Genomic DNA, 12,930 nt, shown 5'->3' with positions numbered 1-12,930 from the left:
TGGGGCCACCTCTGTTCACACATGCAGAGCCCTACAGGGCCCTGGAGGTTGACGCACAGGTCACCCATCAGCGGGCTCTGCCTCTCTCCCCCTAGATTGTCATCAGTCCACACTGAAAACACTGCTCGAGGGGCACCTGGGTGGCTCAGTCGGTTGAGGGTTCGACTTCGGTTCAGGTCATGATCTCGCAATCTGTGGGTTCGAGCCCCGCGTCAGGCTCTGTGCTGACAGCTCGGAGCCTGGAGCCTGCTTCGGATTCTGTGTCTCCCTCTCTCTCTGACCCTCCCCCACTCACACTCTGTCTCTGTCTCTCTCTCTCAAAAATAAATAAACATTAAAAAAAGATGTCCAGAAGAGGTGAATCCATAGAGACAGAAACAGACCAGTGGTTGCCAGGGACTGGGGGATGGAGAGGGGCTCCTGATGGGAACCAGGTTTCTCTTTGAGGTGATAAAAAATGTTCTAAAATTAATTGTCGATTGCCAAATCGTACACCTGAAACTAATAAAACATTGTATTTCAGCTATACTTCAATAAACTTTTAAAAAAATGTTCTTGAGTTTGGATGGTGATGGCTGTACCACTCTGTAAATATATTAAAACCCACCAAACTGTCTACTTTACCAAGAGTGAGTTTTATGGTATGTGAATTATCCTTCAATAAAACTGTTATAAAAAAATTCACTGCTTGATTTCCTTGTGCTGAGGGCTACACGAATTGAAATTTCCGTCTGGTGCTGGGACTCACCTTGCGGGCTGCTTGTTGAAACCGCCTTTGCGCCCTGAACCTGTTGACCCAAGTATTATTAATAAGTGGGTCAAAATTAGGATGCAATTCCTTGATTTTCTGTGAACACAGAACACAGGCACATCTTAGACTTAAAATTTAACTCCAGGCATGAGAATTTAATAAAAACGTTTATTTAACTCCAGGCATGAGCATTTAATAAAGACTTCGATCCCAAATCAAGTTATTATTTATTTGTTCTGCTACTGAATGAGCATTTATTCAGCACTTTAAGTGTATGTAGCAATAAAGAGACTTCTTGCAGGGGGTGGGGGCAGCAAACGTGGGATTTGCGATTTGGGTTTTAAGAAATTTACGGTCTAGGGGCGCCTGGGTGGCTCAGTCAGTTAAGCATCTGACTTTGGCTCGGGTCATGATCTCACAGTTGGTGAGTCTGAGCCCTACATTGGGCTCTGTGCTGACGGTTCAGAGCCTGGAGCCTGCTTCGGATTCTGTGTGTCTCTCTGTCCGTCTTCTGCTCACGATGTCTCTCAAAATAAATAAATGTTTGTTTTTTTTTAAAGGAAATTTTAGAGTCTAGAGAAGTTCAGGCAAATACATGCAACCCTGAAGAGGAAGAGACTTGCAGAGCAATCAGTCCCATGTGGTGGGTGCTGGCACTGCCACATTGAGAGGCACAGACTCTATGACCCCCCCCAACCCCCCCCCCCCCCCAGTGCAGAAGGAGGAGTGCTCTGCTCAGCCCTGTCCTCAAGCACCACACAGTGCTTGCATGTCGTGGCACAGAGTGTGTAGACTGGGAGGAATGGGTGTCTGGGGGTGCACTGAGGCCAGCCAGAACCTCAGGCACTGTGGGTTCTTGAGCAGGGAAACGCTATGAAGAAAAAGGCATCAAACGTGAATCAGTCTCAGGGCATCTGGCTGCCTCAGTTGGCAGTGTGTGTGAGACTCCTGATCTCGGGGCTGTGGGCTCGAGCCCCAGGCTGGGTATAAAGATTACTTAGATAAACTTAAAAACAGTGAATCAGCCTCACACTGGCATATGCAGTGGGCTGCAGGGGGCAGGGAGGATGGGCAGATATATGAACAATCTGTTGGAATAGTTGAGGGTAAGACACGAAGGCTTGAGCTCACGTGTGCTTTCGTGGAAGAGCTATGGGCAAGACTTTGTGGCCAGATTAAATGTAGGGAGAAGAAAAGAGGTAAGAAAATCCAGAGGTGGCAAACCCAGGAATAAAAATCGAGAATGATGGGGGTGGGGAACATTAAGAATTGTTTTCATTTTCAAAATTAAAAATCGGGGTTTTAAAAAAATAAATAAAATAAAATAAATAAAAATTGGGGGTTTTAACCAGACACTATCACATGACAGAGGACTCTCAGGGGGAGGGGCCACTGTCCCCTTTTTATGTTTGAGGACACTGAGGCACAGAGGCTAAGAGGGCTTTTCCCTGGTCCCAACTCTGTGGTAGAGCTGGGACCACAACTCTGGCTTCTGGCTTCCTGTCATGCAGGAGGCAAGGAACGAGGCCCTGGGACCCACCTCGAGGACCTGCAGAGGGGCTTAGAGAGCAAAGGGAAACAACAAAAAAAAAAAAGATCCAAAAAGGAGAAAGTAGAGAGGCAGAGAAGAGCCAAAGAATTTAAAGCTGTTCATTTCAAGGGTAATATTAATGAATGACTTTTGATGGTTCGCTTGCAAAAATGTAGTAAAAAAAACCACTCTGAAAATGTACGTTAAAATGTAAATGTAAATTAAAAGTTAGCAAGCCTCTCTTAGTGGAAGTGTTTCTATAAAATTATTCAGTGTTTTAAAAATAAGCATTATAGGCCCCTGGGTGGCTCAGTAGGTTGAGCATCTGACTTCGGCTCAGGTCATGATCTCATGGTTCGTGGGTTCAAGCCCCACGTTGGGCTCTGTGCCGACAGCTCAGAGCCTGAAGCCTACTTCGGATTCTGTGTCTCCCTCGCTCTCTGTCCCTAACCCACTCGCATTCTGTCTCTGTCTCTCTCAAAAATAAATAAACATTTAAAAATAAATAAATAAAGAAAAATAAGCATCATAAAGGGCTACCAAAAATTAGGTCCCAAATAAAGGAAAGTTACCTACTTCTTCCAGATTATGAACAACCCGTTTGTGGCTGACTTCTGTCTTGAGGCGCTGAAATTCCTCATCCAAAATGGGATCTCCTCTATCTAGCTGGGTTTTTTAATCAACAAAAATATTAAAATTGAATACAAATGCGCACAATGTTGCATCTCTTTCAAACTGACAGCAACTCATCAAGTGATCGGCCACACCTACCATGAGGTCTGGCTGGGAGCCTGACAGAAGTTTCAAGTGACCATTATAATTACACTCACTGTTTCAACACAGGGGTTGGTTACAGACGCACGGACCCAGCACTTTGTTTTCATAACGAGTGCAATCTGGCAATCATTTCCAAGACATTTAAAATTCACAGAAAGGATTTTAGAAAACCGTGTAACTACGGGAGTGCAGAGATTTCATTTAAAAGAAATTTAATGTCTCAGTAAAGTTTCAAGCTCTTCAGAGTGGATTATCTCAGCATCAGGTTCAACAAAGGCCCAATAATTCCTCCCCCTCTCCTGGGCGGTGCAGGTGGATGGGGATCTGCCCCTTCCCTGGAGGAAGTGTCCCCCCAGGCTGCTCGCCTCCCTCACCTCCTTCTTCCCCTGAACCAGGAGCCCCGGGACACTGGGACACTCCCAGGAAGGCTGGCTGGCTGGGCTTGGATTGATATCCCCACATACACCTGCTTTCGGGGAAAAGGGGACTGTGCACACTGCAAAAACTTACTGGTTTTTACCTGGGTTTTTATTATTTAAGTGACTTCTAAATCTAGCTTGGTTTGTGCATACGCTGTTTGCAATCATTTAAAAAAAATTCCTTTTAAATATTTATTTTTGAGAGAGTGAGACAGCGTGTGAGTGGGGCAGGGGCAGAGAGAGAGGGAGACACAGAATCCGAGGCTGGCTCCAGGCTCTGAGCTGTCAGCACAGAGCCCGACTCGGGGCTCGAACTCACAGTCCAAGAGATGATGACCTGAGCCGAAGTCAGAGCTTAACTGACTGAACCACCCAGACGCCCCTGTTTGCAATCATTTCCAAAGACCTAACTGAAAGAAAGGTACTCTGATCACCACACTAACAAGAGAAACAAGAGAACTGTATTATTGTCACCAGGGGGTAAGCTGTGTAGCTCTGATGTGAACCTATCTGGGAGCTGACTGTGGACCTTAGCTTCAAAATACAGATTTTGTGGGGGAGACACCAGACCCCCACCATGACTAAAAATAAAATAAAATAAGCACCTTAAAGAAGGGAATGGCGAATAGGTTGGTAGCCAGAAGAGAGAGGAGGGTGATGTATTATACGTTTATCAAGACTCTACTTATTTCGAATGCGCATTTTGGAATTCACTATCATTGATCATCTCCCGAGGAAAAGCCCATCATCCTGCTAGAATGCCTACTCCCTCCGCTCCCTCCACAGCCCCCTCCAGCTCTCTTTCATTCGCCTTTCTGCCACCTGCCTTGGGCCTCCAGGTGTTCCTTGCCGCTGGGTCACCTGCCAGGATTCGGCTGCCAGATGAAATCTCCCGGACACAACAGAATAGGGTCTCTGCAACAGTCCCCCTGCACTGGGGCTCAGGGTCCTGGTGGGTGTTGTTAAGGGTGTGATGGCTCCTTTCCTGCTCTACTCGGGCACCTTTGCGGACGCTCACTACTCTCTGCAGGCCTCTCTCCAGCCCCTGCTCACGGCTGTCTCTGCTTCCTGGACCAGAGAAGCCTTTTCTTCTGGGATTGCTCTTTGCTCTCCGTGTACAAACATGCCCGAGTCTGCCAACTCAGAAACCAACCTCCTAGACACCTCATCCCCCTCTAATGGTCCAGGCCCTGACTCCTCGCCCCTGCTCATCTCAACTTTTCAAGAAACCATCTACTCGCTTCCATACATTCTTCGGGCAATCGCAATTTGGCTTTTTACCTCCGCCTGTCTCCCAGGATTGCCGATGCTAAGGCAAACAAAGGCCTCAGAATGGCCAAATGCCATGGGTTCTTCTCAGGCCCTGCCATCCTGGATCTCTCCCCCATCGGTTTTCTCAGCGTTGTCCGTTTCTCCTGACCTCCCTGACCACTTCCCTTCTGTCTTCTCCATCGTCCGCTGCTCTTCCCTCAAATCAGGAGCTTCTCTAGATGTCCGGTCTTGAGTTACCAGCTTCTCGCACCATTCACTTTCCCCAGGTCACCGGGCTCCTCTGTGGTCTAGTGGCTACCTCTCTGCTGAGGCACACTTGTTCCTTCAGCCGCCACCTGGATGCCCTCCAGTCCCAACAACATGTCCCAAACTGAAATTTTCATCTTCCTCCTTCTTTGGTGTTTGGGATCTCATTTAAAATCGCCAGCAAGCATCAAGCTGGATACCTAGGAATCATCCTATCTTCCCCCTTTCTTTACCCTTTAATTACTGCAGTTGGTACATTTTTAAATCATCCCTTCATGTTTCTCTGCCCCTTCTGGACTGTGCCCTTCTTGAGGGCAGGAAAAGTGGCTTATTCTCCAGCAGAATCTTACAGACAGTGAGTATTCACTAAGCACACTTGCCACGCGAATGCACAGTTGGGTTGGCCCGTCCACCAAATGCTGGCAATTCTAGCCCTAACGGTCACATTGACCTGGTGGTGCCATATCTGTATCACCTTCATCTCTAAAACAGTTAGAGGGGTGCCTGGGTGGCTCAGTTGGTTGAGCGTCCGACTTTGACTCAGGTCACGGTCTCGTGGTTTGTGAGTTCGAGCCCTGCATCAGGTTCTGTGCTGACAGCTCAGAGCCTGGAGCCTGCTTCCGATTCTGTGTCGCCTCCTCTCTCTCTGCCCCTCCCATGCTCATGCTCTGTCTCTGTCTCTCAATAATAAATAAATGTTAAAAAAAATACAAAAAATAAAAGTTAGAAAATATCATCAAAAAAATAAATAAGGGGCACCTGGGTGGCTGAGTTGGTTAAACGCTGGACTTCGGCTCAGGTTATGATCTCGCCGTTCATGGCTTTGAGGCCCACATCAGGTTCTGTGCTGACAGCTCAGACCCTAGAGCCTGCGTCAGATTCTATGTCTCCCTCTCTCTCTGCCCCTCCCCTGCTCACGCTCTGTCTGTCTGTCTGTCTCTCTCTCTCTCAAAAATAAATAAACATAAAAAAAATTCTTTAAAGAAAACATCACCCACTGTAGGGTGGACAGAAAACTTGGTATTTTGTTTTGAAAATCACATATGGAGAAACTGATCTACTCATCAACCTAAATTTAAATGCCAATCTAATATGTGCCTTCCCCCAATGCTAAGATTTACTAATGCAATGATTTTACATTCTTTTGTCTATCTCATGAAAAATAAAGAAAAGTAAGATAAATTTATTCAGATATTTGACTTAGACTCTAATCAAGAAGAAAACGGAGGAAGAAAAATGTATTCTATACGAGAAAAATATTCCTATCTGACAACATACCTATTTTTCCGCAGTCCCTCCTACCCAATGCTGCCACTGTGTGCGGCTCTGACTGTGGGAAGCACACACTCCCAGGCTGAAATATATGTGTTATGGCTGAATTATGTCCCCAAAAGTCATATGTTGCGATCTTAACCCCTAGTCACATCAGAATATGAATGTATTGGGAGATAGTCTTTGAAGATGTAATCAAGTTAAAATGAGGTCATGGCATGGGCCCTACTCCAGTGTGACTGGTGTCCTTTATAAGAGGGAATCTGGACACAGAAACTATGAAGTCACAGGGAAAAGACGATCATCTACAAGCCAACGAGAGGGATCATTCCCTCATGTCCCTTACAAGGAGCCAACCTTGCCAACACCTTGATCTTGGGCTTTCAGAATGGCGAGAAAATACATTTCCGTTGATCACACCACCCACTCTGTGGTACTTGGCTATGGCAGCCCCGGCAGGCCAACAGGACATGTGGTGATTCTGCAAGTCCTACCACCAAAGTCCGAGCCCCTGAGACAGGAGGTGCAAGCGAAGCCCTATCTCCTCTGGCCCGTGTGTGTCCTGTGCTTCGGCCATTACAGGCCTGTCCCCGGTGTCCCCTGCACCTGTCCTCAGGGAACAACATCTCTCATGCCATGACAAGCCCAGGGGTGTGATCCAGCCCTGCCATTCCCGTCTCCACCCCCCACTCCCTGAATCCACAGGTGCCGCCTTGGCGACCTAGCCGTGGCTCCCTCCCCTCAACCGGTTTCCTGCTCTCTGCTTAGCCCCCTTGAGCATCTCTGACTTGGACCTTTTGTCTGGCTCTGGCATGGCTCCTGGCCACTGTCTTTGTGTCCTTACTTTCATGCCCTGCAGAATACAGGACAGATGCACCTAATGTCCAGAATTCCAACCTGAATTTGAGGCATTTCCCTCCCTCTGAATTGAATGCCTCTGTCCTCTCTATTGCTTTTCAAAATCATACCGTGTCTTCCAGGAAGCTTTTCAATTAAATGAGTTCTCTCATCTCTCTGGCTTCGAAATCCCCACAATACTTAGTAGAGGTCTCTTGTGACATTTATGGCCGGCCTTGATTTATGGTTAACAATGAACTTGTCATCAGCTTCCTCCCCCCAACTTTAAGTTTTCTTTCTCCTGATGTGGCATCTTGCATATAGCCGGAATTCGACCTATTGAGTGCAATCAGCGACATCAAACTAACAGTGATTCTGACCTTGTATTTGGCGTATTCTCTTTGCCGCTCTTCAATAAGGTCTTTTTTAAATTTTAAAGACACATGATCTTTACCAAGGTGCACCTGCCTGGGGAGAAAAAAAACAACAACAAAAAAACCAGCTTCCAGAACCGATCAGAATACCATGGTCGGCTTGGGGATGGAATGTCTTAGCTATACTCTACAACGGAAGAGGAGTGCTGAGACATTGGAGCAGGGCCATGGGGGGGCAGACACTGTGGAGACTACAGCAACACAGCTGAGATGAAGAATGTGTTCTACAAAATGAAGCTTCTCTTCTAGCAACACATGCTGGATCTTTATAAATAAATGAAACAAAAATCCGGACGCTCAACATCTCTAGTCATTAGGGAAATGGAAATCAGGACCAGAGTGACTCGTGTACTGGTACGCCACACCCACGAAGATGTCAGTGACGATGATGACGGCAGCAACAAAGCAGGCACTGCCAAGGATGTGGGCAAACTGGAACCTTTGTTACACCGCTGACAGGAACGTTCAGTGGGGCAGCCACTGCGGAAAACGGTGTGGCGGTGGCACAAAAAGTTGAACATCGAGTTCCCACGCGACCAAGCAATTCCACTCCTAGGCATATACCCAAGAGGACTGAAAAGATGCGCTCACACAAAAACTTGTGTGTGAATGTTCACAGCAGCGTTATTCACGACGGCCAAAAAATGAAGACCACCCAATGCCCATCAACCGAGAAACGGATAAACAAAACACCGCATGGCCATACAATGGAATAGTATGCAGCCATAAAAAGCAACAAAGCCCCGATAGATGCTATGATGTAGATGAACCCTTAAACCGTGTTAAATGAAAGAAGCCAGTTACAAAAGGCCATATGGGTGTGTATGATTCCATTTATTTTTTTTTAATGTTTCTTTATTTTTGACAGGGAGAGAGTGTGAGCTGGGGAGGGGCAGAGAAAGAGAGAGAAAGACAGGGAGACACAGAATCCGGGCTCTGACCTGTCAGCACAGAGCCCATCACAGGGCTCGAATTCATGAACCGTGAGATCACGACCTGAGCCAAAGGTGGGTGTTTAAACAACTGAGCCGCCCAGGCGCCCCTGTATGATTCCATTTAAATGAAATGTCCAGGGGCGCCTGGGTGGCTCAGTCGGTTAAGCGTCCGACTTCGGCTCAGGTCACGATCTCGCGGTCCGTGAGTTCGAGCCCCGCGTCGGGCTCTGTGCTGACAGCTCAGAGCCTGGAGCCTGTTTCAGATTCTGTGTCTCCCTCTCCCTGACCCTCCCCCATTCATGCTTTGTCTTTGTCTCAAAAATAAATAAACGTTAAAAAAAATTTTTTTTAAATAAAAAATAAATGAAATGTCCGGAATAGGTGAATCTACAGAGATATAATAGTGGTCACCAAGTGCTGGGGGAGGGGAGAGGGGACTGGGGAGCGACTGCCTAATGGGTATGGGGTTTCTTTCTGGAGTGATGCAAATATTCTGGAGTCGAGTAATGGTGATGGCTGCACAGCCCCGTGAATACACGAAAAACTTCTGCATTGTACACTTGAAAATGGCTAAGATGGTGAACTTTGCGTTTGGTGAATTTTACCACGGTTTAGAAAACTCTGGTATGGAGTGTATTGACTGTGGAGGCTGGCACATGTTCAAAAATAAATAGCAGCTACGATGGGAAGGAGAGTGAAGAGACCTAGAAGCTAAATACATATTGTATGACCTTTGGATGCTGGATTCTTCCTCTCCAAAAACAAACAAAAAAGCCAGATAGAAAGGACATTATTGAGACAACCGGGTAAATCTGCATATAGGCTGGAGATGATAATATTACGGTATCAATGTCAGCGTTCTTGGAAGTGATTATGGTAATGTTGGAGAATGTCCTTGTTCTTAGGAACTACACGCTCAAGTCCCTAAGAGTGAAGCCTCATGACATCTGCAACTTACTTTCCCATGGTTCAAAGAAAGACGCGTGTGAAGCGTGTGTATGTGGAGAGGGAGGAGTAGATACGGCATAATGTCAGCAACCGGTGACATGTCAAGTGTCAAGTGTGAAGAACCCATGTCAAGTGTCTATGGGTGTTACTGGCAGGTTTAAAAAGCTTTCAACAAAAACAGCCGGGGGAAAACATGAAGTGAAGAACACAGCATACAAAACTGAATTTAGGATGTGACTTGAGGTATGCTGCGAAGAAGCACGGGAGGAAGGAAATACACCAGGGCTAATGGTGGTCATTAGCACATTATAGAGATTTTTTTTTCCCTTCTCTACACTTAAAAAATATGTATTTTTCAGGTTTTCGACAATGACAACGTGATCATTTCTTATAATAGGGAAAGAGCATTTTAAAAAATGATCTGAAGGGACTTGGCGTTCTTCCCATTTAACAGAGGGCAGCCCGTGGATACAGACTGCCGCGGAAGCAGAGGTGCTTCCGTGAGAAACTAAGGGTGGTCCTCTGTGCAAGCAGGGGGGCCACAGGGGGCATCTGCGAGGGCCCTGGGGCTCAGCGCACCTTCCTTCTGTCCAGGAAGTGTGGAGGTGGGGCGTGGACGAGGCGGCCTCTCAAAGACTCTTAAATGGCCTCTCAAAGACTTTTTAGCTCAATTCAAGAGTTCCTAAAGTTGACGTTAGTGGAGTCTGTGCACACGGATGCATCTGGTATGAACTGGTAACAAATTGTGGAAAGGGCTCTATTTTGACTGCCGGAGCACAAGACAGAAGTCTCACGGCTGAGTTTTAGAACCCCGCCCCCAGGGCCTCTCCTAACCCCTAGCCAGCACTGCTGGGCTCCCCGCAAGGCCCCTGGGGCACACTGCCCAGGGCACAGGGGGCTAATGCTGGGGCAAGAGTTGGGGCACCTGCGGAGAGAGAGATGGTACGCTGGCAGCAGTGGCCGGGGGGAGCAGGGTCCTGGTTCTGCCACTGTCTGCTCACACTGAGGAAAGAACATGTTTGCTCGCAATAATTTAGTCCTAATGGAAACTTCGGAGGTCCAGTGGAGGAGAGGGAATAATCAAACTTCTAAAAGGGCACAAAAAGCTGTTACATTTCATCATGTCTCATGTATAAAAAGCCATTACTAAAAAAAAAAAAAAAAAAAAAAAAGCCATTACTAAAAACACTGTAGTTTCATTTGATATAAATAATTGCTCAGTATTTACCACTTAAGGTGATTTTCCATCTCTTCATAAGTGTCCTGTCTGACTTTCTGTTCAAACAGTGCTTCCTTCATCTGTCTTGTTTTTGAAATCTCATTGCCTTGGTCCAAAACTGAGGGCAGAAGCAAACGATGATTATACCAGAGTCAAATCAGAATCATTTGCTAAGACAAAAACACATTTCTAATGGCAAAACACAACAGCAATCTCAGCTTCGTTGCTGCTGTTATTAACAGTAAATGTGGCAAGCAGTGGGGCGCCTGGGGGCTCAGTCGGTTGAGCGTCCAACTTCGGCTCAGGTCAGGATCTCGCGGTTCATGAGTTCGAGCCCCGCGTCGGGCTCTGTGCTGACAGCTCGGAGCCTGGAGCCTGCCTCGGATTCTGTGTCTCCCTCTCTCTCTGCCCCTCCCCCACTCTCACTTTGTCTCACTCTGTCTCTTAAAAATAAATAAATGTAAAAATAAAATTAAAAAAAATTTTTTTTTTTAAATGAGACAAGCAATAATTCTTTCCTGTTCCGCCAGGGGCTGATTTATAATGAATCGACCAGTTACCTTCTCTTAATTCTTTAATCTTCAATTTCCCTGGTTCTTGGTTTAAAACAGTTGCCACAGCAAATGGATTTGATAAATCCACTGGAAATCTCAAGTCGTGATATTCAATTTCCTGAGACCAAATCAGGAGGGAAAAGTCACTTATTTTGCTTCTCTATCATTCCTTCCAGCGTGTTGAGTGTAATGCGCACGTTACCTTAATCTTTGGGGGCTTTATTTTTGGTGGCAGGCGGTGAAAATTTATGTGTGTCATTGCCTTTTCTGGAGGAACATCCGCTCTCTTAGAAGGAGCATTTAATCTTTCAAATTCTTCTAATCTATAATTTAAAACAGGTATTAAATTAGTATATGATCCAACAACGCAAAGTTCCTATTTTTTAAAGGATTTTTTTAGGTAATCACTACACCCAATGTGGGGGCTCGGATTTACAACCCCGAGATCAGGAGTCACATGCTCTACTGACTGAGTCAGCCAGGTGCCCCACAAGCTTTCTATTTTTAGTGTTCCTTCTGGAAATACCATGGCTTTTGGTCAATTAATGACTATATCTGCACTGAAAATAAATTTATGCGCTAAAACAGTGGTCTACTAGGACGCCTGGCTGGCTCAGTCAGTAGGGCACGGAACTCTTGATCTCAGGGTCGGGAGTTCAAGCCCCATGTTGGACATGAAACCTACTGAAAGAAAGGAAGAAAGAAAGAAAGAAAGAAAGAAAGAAAGAAAGAAAGAAAGAAAGCTTTATATTAAAAAAAAAGTAAAACAGTGGTCTACTAAAATAAATGCAATGTCAGTATACCAGCGTATAATCATATGTGTCAAAATAGTCTACCAATGGGTGCTTTTCTTTACCTTCTCGAAGAATATAACAAGAGGACAATGTGACACACTGAAAAATGCTCTCACAGTCTAGTGTGATTCATTTCTAGGCTGTTGGTTTTCAATAGCTAAATCTACTACATTAAAAAAAAAATCTTATACTGATTTATCTTCCTAGTAAAAGAATGATTATGGCCACTGTTTACAGTGTTTTTTTTTTTTTTAGAGAGATAGAGTGCATGCGTGCACACACACACACACACACACACACACACGTGTACGTGAGGGGGAGGGGCAGAGGGTGGGAGAGAGAAGAGAATCTCAAGCAAGCTCCACGCTCCGCTTGGAGCCCAACGTGGGGCTTGATCCCAGGACCCTGGGATCATGACCTGAGCCAAAATCGAGAGTCAGATTCTCAATCAACTGAGTCACCCAGGCACTGCCAGGAAGATCTTTTAAAAAGCAACTCGGACTAATATTTGAGATCTTTTCTGCAACTGAAAACTGTCTTGGACACGTGTAGGTATAGGCAGTGCTATTACCGTGCCTACAGAAGCTACCGGACTTATTTATTATGAGATGTAGTAGAACTACGTCACGTTCAATACTGTGAGGCATTTCTTCAAGCTACAATATGTGAGCACTTGTTTTGCAAAATGACTTATGTCCATGATATTACAGAAAAAGGAATACCCTAACGTTTACTCATTCTTAATTTTTTTTTAATGTTTATTTTTTTGAAAGAGAGAGATGGAGTACGAGCGGGGTGGGGTGGGGGGGAGCAGAGAGCGAGGGAGACACAGACTCCGAAGCAGGCTCCAGGCTCCCAGCTGTCAGCACAGAGCCCGACGCGGGTCTCGAACCCACGAACTGTGAGATTATGACCTGAGCCGAAGTCGGACGCTCAACGGA

The 12,930-nt window shown here is 45.9% G+C and overlaps 1 protein-coding gene across 3 annotated transcripts in view; it reads right to left on the bottom strand.

Annotated features, from left to right (window-relative positions):
* Positions 1–12,930, bottom strand: part of CFAP221 (cilia and flagella associated protein 221) — a 104,315-nt gene that overhangs the window by 37,099 nt on the left and 54,286 nt on the right. For all 3 annotated transcript variants that reach the window (XM_060625507.3, XM_060625506.3, XM_060625505.3), the window contains 6 exons: positions 11,398–11,518; positions 11,202–11,313; positions 10,651–10,759; positions 7,486–7,573; positions 2,859–2,948; positions 749–847 (listed from right to left, as the gene is read on the bottom strand). In XM_060625507.3, coding sequence (XP_060481490.3) covers positions 749–847; positions 2,859–2,948; positions 7,486–7,573; positions 10,651–10,759; positions 11,202–11,313; positions 11,398–11,518 — 619 coding nt within the window. The remainder of the gene's footprint in view (positions 1–748; positions 848–2,858; positions 2,949–7,485; positions 7,574–10,650; positions 10,760–11,201; positions 11,314–11,397; positions 11,519–12,930) is intronic.

Source organism: Panthera onca, chromosome C1, assembly GCF_046562875.1.
Source record: "Panthera onca isolate mPanOnc1 chromosome C1, mPanOnc1 haplotype 2, whole genome shotgun sequence".
Taxonomy (NCBI): Eukaryota; Metazoa; Chordata; class Mammalia; order Carnivora; family Felidae; genus Panthera; species Panthera onca.
This window is presented reverse-complemented; position numbering and strand designations above follow the sequence as displayed.